Consider the following 20,339-nt stretch of genomic DNA (forward strand, 5'->3'; position numbering starts at 1 on the left):
TATGGCACTAATAAACATAAAAATTAATTATCATTAGCGAAGACCGCGGAAGTGTGGCATAGCTAAATTTGTAAGTTACAAATAAAAGCATCCATAAACAAGGCTCTTCTGATTTTGTTTTTCTTTGAAGTTTTTTTTAATAATAATGATAATAATAATTAATAAAAATCTTACTTATGGCGCAGTTAAAGCTTTTTTATATATGTTTTGATTTAAATGTATAACATAAATTATATATAATGAAAAATCTTACCCGGAATTTTATTGTTTATGTATATTTTAGATAATAATTAAAACAACATGCTATCTAACTATTTTTTTTTTTTGAATACTTTAACAATTTCTTATCTTGAATGTCTTTTTATTAATATGTTTTGTTGTTTTTTTTTTCACCCATTTTTTTTCTTAAATTTAGAAGCAATGCTCCTTTAATTTATATAATAGCTAATGTGTGTTTTTTATGTATGTATATGTTATGTGTTACGTGTCCTGTTGTGTATCATGTTATTTTTTTCATTATATATATAATATATTTTTTTTCTTTAAATATTTACGAGTGTTTAAATGTTTTTTTTTTATATATGTTTGAATAAAAGACAAGAATTTGCATTAAAGTTATTATCAATATTGTTAATAATAATAATGAAACATTGAAATTTTTTGTGTCTGTCCCCGAATATGTATATTGAATTGTATTTGTTTGTCATTGGACCCCCTTACCCGACGAATGCTACACGGAATTATTATATATTTTTTGTTCGGACAGTTAAAAGGGCGATTCTAACGATTTTTTTAACTTTTTATACACACAAGCTATTATATATAATTTTTTTTTATATATGTTTATATTATTTTAAATGTTTTTTTTTAATTGTTTAAGTTTTTTTTCCTTTTTCTGTGCAAATTTTTCAATTAGGAGAAATCAGGAGGTTTTTCATTATATTTATAATATTTTTTTTTAAGAAATAAAGTTTTTTTTTGTTTAATAATAATGATAATAATAAGTAAATAGTAACAATTTTTTATCATTATGTTTATTATTATAATGTTTAACCATTAGTAGCAGCAACAGCAACGACGACGCGATTAACGGACACGTAACTTAATCCTTCTTGTCGCCATCTTCGGGATCTTTGAGTGTGTGCCATTGCGCAATTGGTCGTCGGGGCGATGCTAACATGTCAGACCAGTGACGAAGTTCAGTTCCTTGCACATTCATGCCAAGTACGACCTTGCCAATGGGCTCTGATGTACCGATACGATCGTAATCAACCACCGTGACGACCAAATTTACTTTCTACAATGACATAATTTTTTTTTCGCAAATCCATTCAGAAACGTCAGATAAAAAAGAAAAATTTTTGAAAAATCGTTAGTAAAAATTTTTTTTGTTAATAATTTTTTAGTTATTTAAGCTAATTTGTATAATATTAGTAAGGCAAAGTACTTTTTAAAATATTTTGGATTATAATATATATGATATAATCTTAGTAAATGTTTTAGTTATCATCAATTTAGATGAAATTATGACAAATTTCAATGAAAAAAATATTTTTTGTCAAAAATCTCATCTTAACTTTGTGTTTTTGTGTGATCAATAACCAATTCATTTACTTAGACAATCAAAATTTCACGCAGTAATAACAGTCAATGAACATAAATTTGATGTAAACACAAGTTTTTCTTAAAAAATTTAAAATAAAATAATTTACAACAAATTTATGTTAATACTCTGTTATTACCGATTTTTTTTTTATTTTCGCAAATGGATGATTGATCGATAAAAATTAAGGGAACTAAAACGTTCTACATTCTAATAATAATTTTTAATTATATTAATTAGTTGATGTTATCCATTCGGAGTATAATTTAACGGGGTAAGTTTGAATACCAGACGCCTCCATTTTAAAAACGTCTAGATATTAAACTTTTTGCTACCTTTTTTAAAAAATTTTTAATTTTTTCATAATTTTACCAATTTACATATACAAAAGGTAACACACCACGATATACTCGCTATAGTAATATATTTAACGAAAAACCAAACAAAAAATAAAATTTTCATGCACAAACTGGAACTAATAAAGGATGGACGTAATGGTGATGGCAGGTGATGTTTTTATATATTTTGTGTGAATTTTACTTCTAATTTAATGATGAATTTTATTATAATATTAATAATATATTATAAAAGGTAAGTAAAAAAGATCCTGTTTTTTTTTAGATATGTTAGAAGTAGATTGGACGACAGGTAGAAGAGTAGAAGAAGATTTTTTTTTTACATAAACGAATGATTGATTTGGTTGTTTCCTCGATATCAATCGTCTATGAATACTGGTAAACGGAAATGTAATATACTTATAGCTGGACAGTAGATTTTTTTGTGTTTTTATGTTGTATGTTTTCATTTTTTACTCATTTTTTATTTATTTATAAAGTTAGAAGGAAGAGAGGAGTTGAGAAAGACTTTTTATAATATTAAAAATAAAAAAAGTAGAAAATGTGTTTGATGAGAAAGACAGAGATATGGCGAATTGTGATGTGAAATGGATTTTTAAAGAGTTTACTTATAATATAAATAAGCAAGAATAAATTTTTTGTTTGAAGGAAAGACAGAAATCTAAAAATACTAACAAAACTTTGGAATGTATCGATATGGTTTGATAACTTAATCCAGAGTGGCATGTATAATTTAGATTTCTGTTTATGATATTTTAATATCATATATTTTTGTTTTGTTATTTGTATAAATATATACATTGCGTTTATTTTATGTTGCTCTTAATTTTTATATTATATATTTTTTGCATTTTTTTATTAAATTTTTTAATTCCGATATTTTTTAAAAATTATTTTTTTAAATGTAATAATATAAATATAAATTTTAATATCAAATAAATTATTTAATAATTGTTAAAAAATAATTAATTAATTTAAAATTATTTATTTAATTTCTTTTAAAAATATTTAAATTATTAATTTATTTTTTTAAATTTATTTTTATTTATTTTATAAAAAATTAAATAAATATTTAATTAATAATCGAATTAATAAATTATATATTAATTACAATTAATTTATTATTATTAATTATTATTTAATAAAATATTAATTATTATAAATCTCAGATTAGTTTTTATTAATTTTTTTAATTCGTTTTTTTTATTTAAAATAAAATTTTATTAGACATACAAAAACTCATAAAAATATAAGAGCAACTTAAAATGAATGCACTGTATATCATATAAATACATAAACATAATTAGGCAAACACGCATCAAACATTGTGTGTCGAATGTAAGCAATGTATGAAAAAACAAAATAAATTTAGACCATTTCTCAATTTTTTTTTCCAAAAATTTAATAAATTTTAACTTGAACTTGGTCAAAAATTTATTTTGTATTTTTATATATTATAATATATATTTAAAGTGTGTAAGTAAGTAATTGAAAGTAAGTTTTGTGATTCTATTCTACGGTTACGCATATTATTTAGGTTTCATACTCAATCGCATATCATTAAAGAAATTGTGTATCTTCGTATTTTGTATAAATATATCATTAATAAAAGTATATGAGTGAGCTGTAAAAGTAATAATGTAAAAATATTTAATAATTTTCAGGTTTTTTTGATCAGATGTTATTTTAAACCATTTCAAACTGTCTTTGCTCTCGGTCGCTTGTCACGTGACCATATGTGATGCTTCCAAGTCCCGTGTGTTATTTTGACCTCTGACCGTGGTGGGTGGTTTATGGGTGCGTTGGAGTGTGTGTTTTTGATTTTTTTTTTCGCAATTTGCTATATTTCGGATATTTTATTTGTTTTCGGACACTGACTGACACGTGACTGCAACAACACTGTGACACTGACACAAAAGGAGGACCAAGTGTGTGCGTGATTGATTTATTTGGTTTGATTGATTGACCTATTTTTCTTTTATTTTGACTTTTTCGGATTAGAATTTGTGCGTGGTTGAGTGTGTGTTTGGTTGGTTTATTGTCGTATAGAAAAAATTAATTTCTTGTAAAATTTTTCAAAGCGGCTATCAAAGCACTTGAAATGAAAGTGTCGCCAAATGCACGAGGAACCCGGAGAACACAGACCGAGGACGATCGTGCTCTCCATGAATCGTATATTGTAGTAGTTGTCAAGTTGTGGCATGTATAAGTTTTGTTTTTTATGGATATTGGATTTTTTTGTATAGTTTTTTTCTGGGGGGATTGAGGATTTTTTTTACAAAAGAGTTGTTCGAGTATTAATTTTTTGTTATTTTTAGATATCTCTGTGCAGTCAAAGAATTTTTTTGTGAAAATTTTGTGCCGTTTTTAATTTTTTCATGTATTCTTGCAAATGTTGGGTTTAATATCTAATTTAATTTTGAGGGTAAAAACATAAATTTTGTATTTAATTTTTTTGTAGAATAATTTTTGTGACATTTTTATGTTTTTTTTTAAATAATTTTTTTTATTAATAAAAATTAATTTTATAAATTTTTTGTACTTTACCTGTTTTTAATTTTTTTTTATATTTTTTGTACAATTAAAAATATTTTTAATAATCTAATATTATTTTAAACAAAAAATGTCACAAAAATAAATTCTACGAATAAATAAAAATAAATAATAATAATCTACATATCTAATATATAATATATCTTATAATGTCCAATTCATGGGTTGTTACTAAGGGAACATCATAAAAGCTAATAACAAAAAATGAAAAAATTGCAAAAATCAACAAAAAATATATTTTCATCTAAAACATTAAAAGCTATTAATTCAATAAGTTATAGTTACAACCAATTCGGTCTTTGTACAAAAAATAAAAACTGAAAAAACAAACATTTCTCTAAATATACAACGACTGGTCTAATCATTTTGTTTATCAAATTTTTAACACACGTTCATACTAAACACATTTTGTTGTGTAAATATTTCGCGATTGAGAGTTTATTTTGTGTTAACAAAAAAGAGGGGTTTTATTATTTTTTTTATACAAAAGTTGTAACAAAAATAAACTTTTGGGACAATTTATGCAACTTTTTTTTGTGGTAAAGGGGGAAAAAGGGGGGTTGAGGAAAAACTCTAAGAGTAACATCAACAATATTTTGTCGCCAGCTGAGGATCAGCAGCAAACGTTCGTTATAATGTACAAAATGGATAATTATAATATTTTGATATGTATATATATAATATATATATAGGTAGGTAATATATATGATACAACACAAAAAACACCGGCTATGCTTTTCTCGATAGGAGAGAAGGTTTTTTTTCTTAAGTATAGCACATTTTCGCATACTTGTATTTGCTCGAAAGGAACTTCGAACGAGAATGATTCATTGTAATATGGATTCAATGTGCATTTTTTGATACTTGTTTTCTTCTTTTTCAGACGCTTTCCATTCTGCATCAATGCTATCTTAACATAAGGATCTGCAACGAGACAGAAAAAAATACAAAAATTAATAATATCATGAAAAATTAATTTAAAAAAAATATTTTTTTGTTATTTTTTTTCATACCAGACAATCCACCAACATCCATTTTCTTCAAGTTCTTCGCCTCCAAGATGACGACGGTCAGTTTTCCAGCCGTTGGTACGTATCGAAGAGAGAAGCAGATATCTCCAAGCTTTTCCTGTTATTTTTATTTTTTTTATATCCGAAATATTTAGCAAACACACACACACAACCCATTTTTTCGATTTTTCGTGATAATTTTTCCATTCACGGCGGAAAATTGTTAACGAGTGATGAAGGAAGAAAGAAATGAGAAAAAATTTGAATTAGTAATCTTCGTAGAAATTGTTGCAAAAACATATATTTTGGTAAAGAAAAAGTGCTTTTTCTAATATTTCCAATTTTTCACTAATATTTTGAGCTTTTTATATATATTTTTTTGTAAAAATAATAATGAAACACAAAAAGTTCAATGAACAAAAAAAACATTGAAACACAATGTATTCACAGCTAATTAAATATATTTAAATCAGACGATTTTTTATACATTTTAACATCGTCTATATTTAAATATATTTTAACATTTACTATAATTCCACTTTAAAATATATAACTTAAATAATAAACATTTTAAACTCCTTTTTTAAACAACGGGGCAAACGTCTACTCTTTGTTTCTTTTGTCGTATTGTACATTTTTTATGTTAATGTTATTTTATTAATTAATGTTGTTTAAAATATATATTTTAGCTAACACAATCTAAATTCTTGTACACATTTTTATATATAGAATTTCTAAAAATCCGACAAATTTACGACAAATAATATATAAATAATTAATAAAATAACTTTTAACATAAATAATTACGAAAAATAAAGAAATTCATCAAAGAGAGAAAGTTTATGATACATCACGAAAAATATTTTTTTGGGCCATAACTTCCGAAAACCCAGTCGCCCAGAGGAACGGCAGGTTGCGTTGAACTCGTGTTGAGTAGCTCTACAAGAATTGCTATACCAAAAAGTTGGGCATTTTTTTTGTCGAACTGTGTAATATATAAATAATTAATAAAATAACTTTTTAACATAAATAATTACGGAAAATAAAGAAATTCATCAGCTCGTTGCTCGTTTGCTCTAAAATTCAAATGGTCATAACTCCCGAAAACCCAGTCGCCCAGAGGAACGGCATTTTTTGGGGAAGAAGGAAAACTCTGTACAGTAATCCTAACTTTTGTCTCTTTTTCATCATTATAACATAACTTTTATATATTTTTGTAAATAAATCTAACAACAATCATAAATATAATTTTAAAAAATAATGTCGAAAAGTTACAAAAAAAATTATATATATCTAGACACAAATTGAAAACTTTGTTGTATTTTTGTATGTGTTTGTGTAGTTTTGACCACATCAACATATCAACATAAAAATTAAAATATTTAAACAAACAAATAATAGAAGCCTTTAGTTTTATCTATTTTTATAATGTGACACTTTTTTTTGGTACTCTAACACTTTTTGCCTGCATTTTCATCCTATTGTTATAACTTGTTTCTGTAAAGAACACCCAGCTCAAATATATTTTTATTTTATAATTTATTTTTCTTTTCAAAGAAAAAAAATCTAGTTCAGTAATGAAGAAAATAGTTCTCCATTCTAATGATAATAATATTTTTTATAACTTTATTTAATATAAAATAATTATTATTATTAATAATATTTATAATTAATATCTATAAAAATGCAAATATTATTATTTTATATTTTAATTATTAAAAAAAGTTGCGAAAAACTTGCATTTTAGGCGTGAATAATTAATTAATTAATGAAAATTGTTAATAAAGATGATGCATGAGAATGATTTCCTAAAATTAAATAAAATACAGGCGATATTTTATTTATTAACGAAAATGTTAATAATTAATATTATTTATCATGATGATTTATCAAATTATATTTTTTATCTAAAAAATATTTAAATTTAATAAATAATTTAAACAAATCTCTGAGCTTTAGTTCTTTTTAAGAATTTTAACAATTATTTTTTTGTGTAAATCAATGTGAGTGAGATTTATTTTTTATTTATTAAATTTAAAATATAAAATGTGAATGATTTAAAAATATTGCATATCATTAAATAATAAATTATAATAATTGTGCGTCAAATAACGAATGAAACTTGCGTATGATGAGATGCTCTTCGTAAATTATTTATAAAAAATTTTCTGAAAACTTACAAAAATATAAATTTATTTTTCGAGCTTAATTTAATGAGTACCAAAATTATGCCAATCATTTTTTTTATATAAAAATAATAATTTTAATTTTTTTTAAATAATAATAATTTTTTCTAGCTTTTAATAATAAAATAAAATATAAAAAATTAAGTGGTCAATTTTTTGTATATCATGAATAATGTTTAAATTTTGTGTACTAATGTAAATTATGTAAGTTTTTTTAAAGTGATAAACTTTTTGCTGTTGATGCAAAACACATACACAAACATAAAGCGAGAGGAAAATGCAAGCGTGCTATTTTTGTAAGCGATAAATGCAAAAAATACTATTCTACTATTTTTTTCTACTAAGATGTTAAATATACATGCAAAGCTATTTATATATATAAGATGTGTTTATCACTTTTCTTTTCGCAAGTTTTCAAATGTTTCCCTTGTGTTATAAAGTTCCCATTTTAAACCAATTTTTGTTTTTTTTTAATTAAATTCATATAGCGCTTCAGTTTATTTTTCGTACAAATGCCAGAAGTTGTGAAGAAAGTGTGTAAGATTTGTTGTAAAGTTTTATTTAATGCCAGAGTGTTGTTTCTTGTTGATTATATATATTTATTGAGAGTTTACAATAGACATGCTACACATCGAAATAAAAACAAACATTTATGTATATATTTGATTGTTGATGTTTTTGTATAAAAAAGTTGTTCTTTTTGCGAAAAAAATTTTTTTTGTTAATAAATAAGAGAACAATAAAACACCTAAGTTATATATTATATATTGACATTGAAAGTTGAAGAGAGAGAATAGAAAAGTATTTTATGATTAATTAATAATTAATTTTCGTGAGAAAAACAATTATCAATAAATCAAAAATAAGAAAAGTGGATAATTAACTTTGGTTTAATATATATATTTTTTTATATATGTTGGGACACACTAGGACTTGATTAATTTTCGTTATAAATATTTACTTTGTACACATCAATATTATATTATTATTACAGTATTGTGTGTGGTGTGTGTTTTTTTAATTATTTTTTTTATACACAAGACAGACATAGATATATATATATATTGGTTTATCAAGTATAACATACTCAATAAATAATGTAATACTTACACGTAGTAGTTACGTACATTTTTAATTTAAATTGATATTTTTTTGGCATTTTATGATTGATTGTTCATTGAAATATTTTTTGTTTTTTGAAATTTTTCCGTAATGAAGCGTTACATGCATTTTGAGAAAGTTTTTGTATATTTTTGAAATTATTTCAAAATTTTGAGTCGTATTTTTTTGACCATATTTGCAGGCGTAAGCACAGCGCAGAAGAATATTTAAGAAAAAGAAAGAAAAAATTCTATTAAAATTTGATTTTGATTAAATTTTGTCTTAAATTTAAAAGTGTTTTAACGAAAATTGGGCTCTCCTCTGAAAATTAAGTGATAATTTATTATATTTTTTAAAAATTAATAAAAAGGTTTAATAATTTTATTTTTTTATATTAAATAACAAAAAGTTCATGCGTTCTTTAAACATAATAATAATAATTAAAAAATATTATTAAACCTTTTTCATATATTTTATAAGATATTTTTAAGATGAATAAAAAATAAGCTGATTGTTAAAAGTATAAAATATAGAATATGAAGGCAAACATTTTTAATATTATTATAATAGAGATAAAAATCTAAAATATTTGGTTATTTTATAATTTTTATGTTAAGTATTAAAAAAATATAAATGTGTGAATATAATTATCATTATTTTTTTTTTGTATTTATTTTTATGAAAATGTTCAAATTTGGTTTTCATTTGAACTGGGTGCATTTTTTATTCTCCTAGTTTTATTTTTTCCTATCTCAAAGACGCCCCTTTTCTCGTATATTTTTTTTTGTTTTTTTTTTTCTTTTTTGTAATAAAAAAGAAAGAATTGAAATAATTTCATATTTATAATTTTCGTTGTGGAAAAACAAAAGCAAAATAATGTGATTTTTAAAAATACAATACAAGAAAAAAAATTAATACAAGGAAAATGGTGATACTTTACCTGACCGCCTTCACCTTCAACACTGACAAGTTCTCGCCATTCCTCGATCGTTTGAGCTAAATCGACCTGACAAAGTGGCACCTTGACTTCTCCAATCTGGTCGTGCTTGGAGAAACGATCGAAATCGAAGATGGCAAATACCAAAGTTTTGTTCATTGCGTCCGCGTATGGAAGGCTCTGTGAAAGTGCAATGATGAAAAATGATAAAAAAAAAAAAAAAAAAAAAACATGAGATGGTCTTACTTTAAATACAAATGTTTCATTAAATTCTGGATTCAATGTCTTTCGGTGCACTTTGGTCTCGAACTTCTTCTTTTTGTCGGGCAGCAAGTACACTTTTACGTAGGGATCCGATGTGCCGCCCATATCGAGAGCTGGTAATTCCTCCGCCTGGATGACCGTGACCGAAAGTGCGTTCGAGTTGAAGTCGTATTCCAGCTAAAAATACAAATTTCGTGTCAATTTTCGTTCCAAATCGCGTGTGCGAGGTCTGATAAGTGGAAATGGGTCCGCACCTTATATTTTAGTTTTCCGAGTTTTTGTTCGCTTTGCTTGCTCTCGCCCTCGTCCGGTTCCTCTGCGTTCTCCGTCAGTTCCTCCATGTCCGGTTGCACCTAAAATCAATCACAAAGTTTGGAGTGTAAAACTGTTTAGAATGCGTGCTTATAGGACAAAGGAGGGCTAGACCCTCACCTTCTCCTTGTACGCCGAGCCTAACAGTTGTACCGATTTTAGATCAACGCCTCCTTTTCCCTTCTTGCCATCCTTCGAGCGTCGCTTCTTGAAGAATCGCCGCACACAAAAGCCACATATGCCAAGGACTATTAATAATATTAGTATAACTATCGCCACTACGCCCCACGTCGGTATGCCCACTTCGTGTCCTATTTTATCTGCAATTTCCAGAGCTTTGTCACCCACTTTTCCAATTTCACCCTTGGGAGGTGTCGACGATGATGTGTCATCTAAAGCAATAGTAGTTCCTACATTTTCTACACACACACATATTTTTTTTTCATGTTTTGTCAATGGGGATCATTGATGTTGTTCAGATTTTTTTTATTTTTTTGGTGATGTTGTCATGTTGTTGTTGTTTAAAAGTGCATTTTTCATGTTATTGTGTCGGGTTATTGTTGTCATTGAAGATGTTGGAGGAGAGAAAAATAAAAATCATTTCAATATTGTGTGTTGGTGCACATCTTTTGACATTGAAAAGCAAAGGTGCGAACAAAATAAGAGATAAGGTGAGTCTAAATATTGATCGGGATCGTTAAAAATCGTCTTTGGCCTGTCGAAAATATTTGCAAAAACCATGTTTAACGATGGAATTATAAAAAGAAAAATAGCAACATTCAACAATCGACCGATATTTTTTAATGCGGACCAAACATGTAACTTTGTACTTTCAAGCTTTCAATTAAAATTTTTAACTTTTGACAAAATTTAATATTTTTAGTTACATTAAGAAAAAAATTACAAAAAATTAAAGTTATTTATTAAATTAAAAAAATTATAAAAAAATAAATGAAATAATCAATATTTTTAATAAATCTAAATTTAATATAAAAAAATTATTTTTTTATAAATATTTTCAATAAAAATCATTATATTTAATTCAATAAATTATTATTTTTCAAAAAAAAAAATATTTAATTAAGTCAAAATTAATTAAATTTTTATAATTTTTGAAAAAATAAAAAAAATATATTCAATATTGAGATTTTAAAAAAAATTAAGCAATGTTAAATATTTTTTGCACTCGAATCATCAAAATCTAAGAAAATCAGTGCTTCACATTAAAAATTCTTAATATTACAAAGTTACATGTTTAGACCTTTAACATTAAAAGAATCATCAAAATTTGGTAAAATAAATATTTGACGACCCTTTTAATGTTAAATAAAATAAATTTTGTAAAAATTGTTTTTGGGGGACAGCATTCCAGGATAGGGATAAGAAGTAGTATAAAAAGGTTTGATAGAGTAATAAAGAAGTGTAATGTTGTAAAAGAGCAATATATATAAAAATGTAAAAGTGTAAAAAGTTTATAAAAAGTATTAAATTTATGTACAATGATGTTAAGTAAGTAATCGAGTAAATATTTAGTATTTTTTTATAGTTTACGACAACAGGACTCGCATTTGGATTGTACGTAACAACTAAATATACTATTTAATTAACAACATTTAACATTTATTGTAAACTTGAGACAGGGTGAAATTTCTTTGGGTAATTTTAATTTTTTTAAACAAATTTACTGGAATAGAAAAAAATTACAAGAAAAAACTGGAAAAGCAAGACTTATCGCTGCAAATATTATTATTAATAAAAAAAATGGAGATGGGTTGCAATATTCCGCTAAATATGAATTCGTGCCGTCTGCGATATTTCCTGTTGACCTTACCTTCGGTAGGTGCTTCTGTGACGGGCCATTTTGCGTGTGGTGTGTGATGTCCAAAGATTTTTGGTGCTGGAATTGTCGCCGGGACGCCCTCATCCGGTACACGTTCCGCTTGCCGTTTGACAAGCTTCACTATATTGGGTGCCATTCTATGGTTTTGTTACTATGTGCTAAAAAATTTATTTAATTTTAATTTTTTTTTTAAATATTTTTCACGATTGATCCCATTTAATGCAAGAAAAAAAAATTGTGAAAAAAAATTTGGCAAAAAAACTGCCCCGAGTGAGGATCGAACTCACGACCTTTAGATTATGAGACTAACGTTCTGCCGCTGAACTATCGAGGCAGTACACTTTAGAACGCACTATAGGGAAACATATACCGAAAGCACGCAAATTCTTGAACACATACAAGTTTTATATACAATACAAGTTTATCGTACAAGTTTTTGAATTTCCATACAAGTTGTTACCGTTTTTTTTTAATTTTTTATTTGATTGAAAGATTTTTCATTCCAAAGATGATGATTTTTTTCTTTTTACGTGATTGGTAATTAAAAAAATTAATTTTAATTAAAAAGTTTTTTTTCTATAATTTACTTTGCGCTGAAGAAGACAGAGCAGCAACCTCATCAGACATCATTATTAACATGAAAACACCCACATTTTGTTTATTTTTCTGTTAAATTGAATGAAAAGGAGAGTAATTGCTTTTTAATAAATCATTTTCCAGTGAAATTTGAAAAGTTATCAACATTTTCAAGGTTTTATCAACGTTTCCAAAAAGTTTCTACAAATTTTATTTAATTTCATAAAAAATTAATAGATCTATAAATTTAAATAAATTAATTTGAAAATTAATTTAAATTAAACAAATTATTATTTTATATTATTTCTCTCGATTATTACTTCAATAATTTTCTGTGTGATAATTTTTTTTAATTTTTTCACCAAAAATCGAAAATTTTGTTATAGATTTCGGATTTTTTAGTTTTTCCTCAATTTTTTTATATTAAATAAAATTTATTTTATTTTCAAAAATTTATTTCTTGCAATTATTTAATAAATTTAATTTTTTTTTACTGATGAGGATGATTAAAAATTATTTTTATTTTTATTTCAAAATAATTATAATAAGTAAATTAATTTTGTAATTATTTAATAAATTTAATTTTTTTACAAAAATTATTTTTAATCATCCTCATCAGTAAAAAAATTAAATTTATTAAATAATTGCAAGATTAATTATTTATTTTAATTATTTTGAAATAAAAATAATTTATAATTTATCAATTTAAATTTAAAAATTTGTTTAAATTAATTTTAATATTATATTTTTGTATTAATTGTAGAAAAGGACAAAATTTTCTGAAATCTTAGGACAATAAAATTGTTGATTTACGGCTTTCGTACGAAATTAAAAATATTCATTAAATTTTTTTTAATATATGATAAAATTTAAATGTTTTTTTTTGTTAAATTTTATCTAATCTGTCTGGATTTTCATTCAAATAATTTTTTTTCATCATATTTTGATACGAAATAAAAATTCCCTTGAGAACCTCCCACGCAGTCCTTGCACAAAAGAACAAAGCGTGACTAAAAATATTTTTCCAATTTCACAAAAAAAATCTGCCAAATGCAGAAAAAACACAAAATAAACAAATTCTAACGACAAAAAAGCTGCCCCGAGTGAGGATCGAACTCACGACCTTTAGATTATGAGACTAACGTTCTGCCGCTGAACTATCGAGGCAGTACACCTATGCGTCGCTTATTGCGAGTTTCCTCCTTCTTCTAAACACGCGGCATCTAATAAAAGGTTATTCTTGTGTAACATATAAAGAACATGTGATAAAATTTATCCATTATGTACTTTATTATCACAGCAGAAACCAAAAAGAGGCGCTATGGCAAGTGCGAGTTCAAATTTCAATCTTGTGTGGGTGTTCTTTGCATGTCATGTTGGCTTGTCCGGTGCGGTGTGGTGTGCAAAATTTGCGTCGCACTTTCTATTTTATTTATTTATTATTTATTCAAGAATGGCTACTGCAAAATTTTTCCTGCTTTTAATGGAAATACCCGACAAACAAATTATGCATTCATGGAAATTTCCATGTCGTTTTGCCATCTTAAATGAGATTTTCCGAGAAATTATTCATAAATGAAAAAAACTTTGCAAAAAAATTCTGTAAAAAAAATTACGAATAAAAGAAACTTTTTAATAACTTTCCATTCCACGGTTTTTAAACAATTGAATTTTTTTAACAATAACACAAATCTCATTATTTCAACTCAATTCACCGTATGTTGACCAAGAAAATAAAAAGTTTTTACTGTTTTTCCCGACTTAATAACGTCAACGATAAAACAATAAAAGTCTTAACTACGCACTAAGTGATAACAAATGGAAAAACCGCACAACATGACATGTGTCGCGAATCACAATAAAAATAAAGAAAGAAAAATCACCATACGGAATCCTTGTTGCGCGTTCAAATCAACAATTTTTCCTGCTATTTTCCGATATTCTGTCGAAAAATTCACTTTTCCGGTTTAAATTTTATACAAGAAATCACTTTTGTCAAGAGCACTTGTAAATTTTCCAATATTTCAACAGGAAATTTTATCACACAAAAAAAAGTTATCGTCTTCAGTGCGAATTAGAGACACACTCCGGTTCATAAGCCGAAAATAGATTAACTTTTGTTTTGTGTGTGTGTGTGTGCGTGGTATCCATTCACATGAGTGGCACGATCGTAAAATTCGAGAGAAAAGCTTTTGCGCCACTTTTGTGGTCACTCACGTCCGAAACTTTCATTCAGAATTTTCTATCGCAATTTTCCCTTACGATCTATACCTACTGATAGGCATGTTGGTTCGTATGTATGTACGATTGAATATTAAAATAATTGGCCAAAAAAATGAGGAAAACGATTAAAATCAATTTTTTCATGTAGGTCATAAATTTAAAAATTTAAATTTTGATTTTTTTTTGGCAAAGAAAATTTTTTCATTTAAATTTTTTTCGTAGAAATTTGTATTGAAAACAAGCTTTTAATGTCTTTTTTACCATTAACGTTATCTTGGATTCAATCTTTGTTATTACAAAAGTTTATTTTTTCACATTTCCACTTTAATTTCTTTTGCTTCTTTAAAAAATCGAAAAAATATATTTAAATTTGCTGATTAAATTTTTAACACGTTAAGGAGATGCTTGAGTACAGCACTGATATTGGCAGTGTTTTTTCTTCATTTTTTCTTTTGATTCACATATCTCGTGTGTGCACGAGTCGACACACACCAACACACACATTCGATAAAAAAAAAAGAAAATATTTTTTCGTGGATAGAGCATTTACGTCACACACTACAGCAGCTTAAAATGTCGTCTTAACCATTTTTTTTCTGCTGCAAGATTTGAATTTCATTTTAATGGCATCTCGAATGTCCTTTTGAGTGTCATGTCACTTGAGTTCAATGTAATTTGTAATAAAACTTGTATGGTTATCGCTCAACCTTGAGTTGAATTATTTTTTTTTTTCAATTGACTTTTTTTTAATTTTTATATTTTTGTTTTTCCACTAATTTTTATTTTTCTGGCAAAGACACTTTTTCATTTGATTTAAATGGGATCAACCATCCATGAATATCAATATTTTTCTTTATTTTCTTCATTTTTTTTGCTTTTTGGTACATAGACACTTTTTTCCCTTACCAAGTAGACTTTTCGTTCGATTAAAATTTTCACTTCAACTGTATTTTTGTAGTTTCACCAGTAATTAACACGATAAACTTTGAAATTTTGCAACACTGAACTGCGTTTCAGTTAGCTGCACACATTTTTGATGTTTTTCGGTTAATTTTGATGCGATTTTGACAAGAAAATGCAATTTATCTGCTTTTGTGAGGCGAAATTTTCACTTACACAATTTTTTCCTCGTCAATCTGACTTTTCTCTCGACGAGCTTTCGGTATGTGCTGCGTGCTGTACGTGTGGAAAATCGATTTCGTGCACGTACGTGCGAAGGAATGGAGTCGCGTATCGTCACGTAGCCTTTTCTCTTATATTTCGAAAATGGTCGTGCATGCCAGTGTGTAAGGAAAGTGTGTTTGAAGACTGACATGCGCAGAGTTTTTGTTGTAAAATTGTTGTACGGGTCAGTGTGAATACAAGGCATACACGTGTACGGGAGAAAAGTCAGTGGAAAATGAGTGACTAGGAAGAAAAGCTCATGTTCGAACTGCGCACCAATTTTGAAATGTTTGACAGAATATGTTGTTGATGATGTTTTTGAGGTAGGGAAGTGATAAAGACAACCTGGCATCTCCATTTGATCAAAAGTCACAAGTCACCGGACCGCTCCACAATGTATAATTTCACAGCTGATTCTACGAGTTAATTTTATTTACATTTATAAAAGTCACGTAAGAGCGTGTTTGCAATAGAAAAAGCTACAATTACAGGTGAGCGGCATGTTTTCAAACAAGTAAGAACCCTTTCATACGTCAATTACGACCACATTTGAATGAATTTTAATGAGCAAGTGCATGTTTTGTTTGTGAGTGTCGAATGCGATCTATTTCATGTGGAGTGTAAACAAGTACTCGTATAGAAAAATAGTTCTGGAAGTGTTTTAGAACAGTATACGGAAGCGCATTTTGTATTAGACTTAACCTACAATTAATTGAACTAGCAACTACTCAATAAATTGCAGTAATGAATGAATTTGCAGTATTTTAAACGAACATCATGTATTAAAAGGTCAAAAAGAGCTTCATGAGAATACTTTGAAGACTCACATCATCTAATTTATTTCTGTTTTAATTAAGAATCACTGATAGACGTTTAACACTCTTAAATCTGTTTAGAGACAGTATTTCTATCTTGCTTTTAGTCGTCCAACACCTTAAAGGTCTAAAGAATCTTTTCGAAAAAGTAGTTTTTATACGTTTGCCAGTTCCTTGAACTCAACTGAAGCTCGAAGTTGCATCTACGTTTCTATTTATCCCTTTCTCGATAAGCTTTTAGTATTGTTCTTAGAACCTTATGTTCAAAATAGAGTAGCAGTAGAGTAGACCCATGAAATATGACTGGCTTTATAAGTGTCTCGTAGAAACCAAACTAGGTGTCATTTATAAGGGTTATTTTCAAACGTCTTTTTTTCAAGCACGAGGTTTAAGATGGTTGTGTTCTTTATTATCCGTATAGCTCAAGTGTTGCAATTAAAGTTGAATTTTAGAGCAAAGATGTCTTTGAATTCCAGGGAAGCATTTCTTTGCTGGAATGTTGCTTTTGCCCGTATTATACGCTTAGGATCGCTTTCAGATTAAAAAATCTTCAATGTATTCAAAACCGTTGATCAAAAATGTAACATATACTTATCTCTTCTGGATAATGTCAAAGTCATCCGCAAAACCAAAAGTTCTGTCATTTAAGTTCTAAAAAAATAATAATAAGATATTGAATATAAAAAAAGAATTATTTTAAAAAATCTCATTAATTTTTAAAGTAAAAAAAATAACTTTTGCAAAAATCTAGAAATTCACCTTGAATAAAAATTCTAAGTTCACAAAAAAATTAATTAATTTCTTGTCTTACCTTTTAAGGAAATTTTTAACAATCAACGGACCATCGGACTCCATCGAATCACAATTTTTTTCTGATTCCCAAAGTGAAATGCACTTTATTCTTCTCACTAATATCACCATGTGTCATATCAGTTCCTCGTAAACATACACACTCAATTCAACAGATAAGACATATCAGCTTTGCCCGGCATTCTGTCAGTTTTCAATGTCTGTGTTTGTAATCTACTAACAAAAAAACTTCTATCAAAATGAAAATAATGTCTGGAAATTATTATTATAATGTCTTATTCTGTGTATTGACAGTGTGTAGCGTCGTAGTTGTCGCAATGCCACGCATTTAAGCTCTACATTTACACAGGAAAGATCAGTATTTTCTCGATCGGCTGTTTGAATGGACGTAAATTTTTCCGCAAACTTGAATTAATTAATGGTTAATACGAGAAAATATTAATGAGTCACTGATCAATTCAAGCAGAGTTTTTTTTTTCAAGCAGTCGTTAATTAATTGATTGCGAGCAGAAGATCAGGTCGAAGGTGTTTTGAGCTTTGATCCGGGATAATTTTGCATTGTTCGAAGAAAATAACAATCAGAATCATGTCTCCAGTCGAGATTTTGTTAACAATTTTGGACTTTCTGAGGATGGTGGTGATGTTTAATTACCATTTGTTGTATGCCACATTCCGGCTTTTCGTGCCGGTAGAACCAAAAAGTCTGAAAGGAGAAATTGTTTTGGTAAGAAATGCACTTTGAACGATTTTTTCTTATCTTACCAGTAAAATTTTTCGTAGATAACCGGTGCTGGTGGCGGAATTGGACGTCAATTAGCTCTGCAGTACGCCAAGCAAGGATGCAAAGTCGTTTGTCTCGATATCGACGAGAAAAACAACGAAAAAACTGTAAAAGAAGCAAATTCTGTCGTTCAAAAGTCCGCTGTCGGCTACAAATGTGACATTACATCGCGCGAAGAAGTTCTCGCGATTGCGGAACGTGTCAAGAAAGAAGTTGGCTGCGTGACTGTCCTCGTAAACAACGCCGGAATCATGCCGACACGAAGTTTGTTGCAACACACGCACGAAGTTGTCCGAAAAGTCATGGATATTAACTTGATGTCGCACTTTTGGGCACTCGAAGCCTTCCTGCCAGCGATGTACGAAGCGAAACGCGGCACAATTGTCTCGACAAGTTCCCTGCTTGGTCTCATGGGAATGCCAAACACTGTCCCCTACACTGCCTCAAAGTTCGCTGTTCGCGGATACATGGAAGCTCTCTTATCGGAGATCCTGGACCTTCATCCGGATGCCGATATTCAAATGTTGACGGTTTGTCCATCGTGGGTCGACACAAATTTAGTGCACACGGTGAAGATGCGTTTTCCCAATTTGTTCCGAGCATTGTCGCCGAAATACGTGGCGGAACAAGTTGTGCTGGCACACCGACGAGGACAACGAGAAATTACCGTTCCATGGTTTTATAGTGGAATTATTCATTTCTTGAGGTATATACGTTAGCGACTTCCTCGAATCGCAAACAAGTTTTTTTATTTAAAAAATTATGCATTTTTTTCTCGTTACAGACTAATGCCGTACAAATGCAACGAAGTTGTGCGACGATTTTTGGATGGAAAGGTCGAGTGTGATCTCTAAGTCCAAGTTGATAAAAAAATCTATAAATAAAAAAAAAATGTGCAAAATTCCAAAGATATCTAATCAGACTTAAAATTATCTAAATTTGTTTTGTTTGGTATTAAATAAGTTTTTTTATATGAGAATAAAAAAAATAACTTGACATGAACTTTCTCAGTTTTTAAATGTATCCGAATGTTTTTTGATTTTTGTCCTAAGATTCTTAAAAAAATTATTAAAGTTGAAAAAAAATGTGGAAAATTCTTAATTTTTTTTATATTATTTTTTCGTAATAATTTCTAATGTAAAAAAATATTTTTAAATTATAAAGATCTGGCTCGCAAGAAAAAAAATAGAGGAAAAACGAAGAACTTAAATTATTTTTTTTTTATTTTTTATTCAAAAATTTAATTTAATTCTTTTAGCTAAAATGGTTTTTATAAAAAAATAGAAAAATTATTTTAGTTGAAAGGTAAATTACAACTTTTCGTGATGAAATTCTGATTCCATTCTATTACTAGTAAGTATAATTAAATATTAAAGAATATTTACGCGCACGAGACCGAACTCACACAATTATCGATGAAAAAGTCAATGAACTTATTTTTTATTTTACAAGTTTTAATTTCCGGCTTATGTCCTGTTGATATGTGGCGTTTTTATTTTTATTAATAATGATGATAGACATGCGATTATGTGAAAATGCAATTTAAGCATAAAACGCATTGTAAACATTGCGGTCATTAAAATAGTGTCCTGATGATGGCTGATTACTTGGCGAAAACGATAACGAGAGGTCGTTGGTCAGAATGTTGAATGATAAAAGAGTGACCATTTATACTCAATTGTTGATTTTTTTTAAGTATTCTCCTATTAATTGTTTTAATTCTGGAGATTTAAAATATCAAACATCTGGAAAATGTTTTAATTATAGTGCATTTTTTGTAAATTATAAAAAAAAATTAAAAAAAACGA

At 27.4% G+C, this 20,339-nt stretch overlaps 2 protein-coding genes and 2 non-coding genes across 9 annotated transcripts; 1 reads left to right on the plus strand and 3 right to left on the minus strand.

Annotated features, from left to right (window-relative positions):
* Window positions 1–357: 357 nt before the first annotated feature.
* LOC134831613 (synaptotagmin 1) lies at window positions 358–16,083 on the minus strand. Of its 6 annotated transcripts, none has more exons than XM_063845399.1 (9): window positions 15,868–16,083; window positions 12,154–12,320; window positions 10,443–10,642; window positions 10,265–10,363; window positions 9,993–10,187; window positions 9,750–9,926; window positions 5,526–5,640; window positions 5,303–5,436; window positions 358–1,297 (listed from the first exon to the last, which is right to left on the minus strand). In XM_063845399.1, the coding sequence occupies exons 2-9, from the start codon at window positions 12,296–12,298 to the stop codon at window positions 1,103–1,105; spliced, it is 1,260 nt and encodes a 419-aa protein (XP_063701469.1). In that variant the 5' UTR covers window positions 12,299–12,320; window positions 15,868–16,083; the 3' UTR covers window positions 358–1,102. The 6 variants fall into 6 exon arrangements, with proteins under 6 accessions (XP_063701469.1, XP_063701467.1, XP_063701466.1 ...); XM_063845397.1 differs by having other exon boundaries at window positions 10,443–10,714; XM_063845396.1 differs by having other exon boundaries at window positions 10,443–10,732.
* Trnam-cau (transfer RNA methionine (anticodon CAU)) lies at window positions 12,425–12,496 on the minus strand. The gene has a single exon. It is a non-coding gene; the product is annotated as a tRNA-Met (tRNA).
* Window positions 13,834–13,905, minus strand: Trnam-cau (transfer RNA methionine (anticodon CAU)). Its single transcript has one exon. It is a non-coding gene; the product is annotated as a tRNA-Met (tRNA).
* Window positions 16,084–17,953: 1,870 nt separating the features above from the next.
* On the plus strand, window positions 17,954–19,554 carry LOC134831615 (short-chain dehydrogenase/reductase family 16C member 6-like). The gene is made up of 3 exons (XM_063845401.1): window positions 17,954–18,474; window positions 18,531–19,237; window positions 19,316–19,554. Exons 1-3 carry the CDS (start codon window positions 18,337–18,339, stop codon window positions 19,383–19,385), a joined length of 915 nt encoding a protein of 304 aa, XP_063701471.1. The 5' UTR covers window positions 17,954–18,336; the 3' UTR covers window positions 19,386–19,554.
* Window positions 19,555–20,339: the final 785 nt, after the last annotated feature.

This window comes from Culicoides brevitarsis, chromosome 2 (assembly GCF_036172545.1).
Source record: "Culicoides brevitarsis isolate CSIRO-B50_1 chromosome 2, AGI_CSIRO_Cbre_v1, whole genome shotgun sequence".
In the NCBI taxonomy this organism is placed as follows: Eukaryota; Metazoa; Arthropoda; class Insecta; order Diptera; family Ceratopogonidae; genus Culicoides; species Culicoides brevitarsis.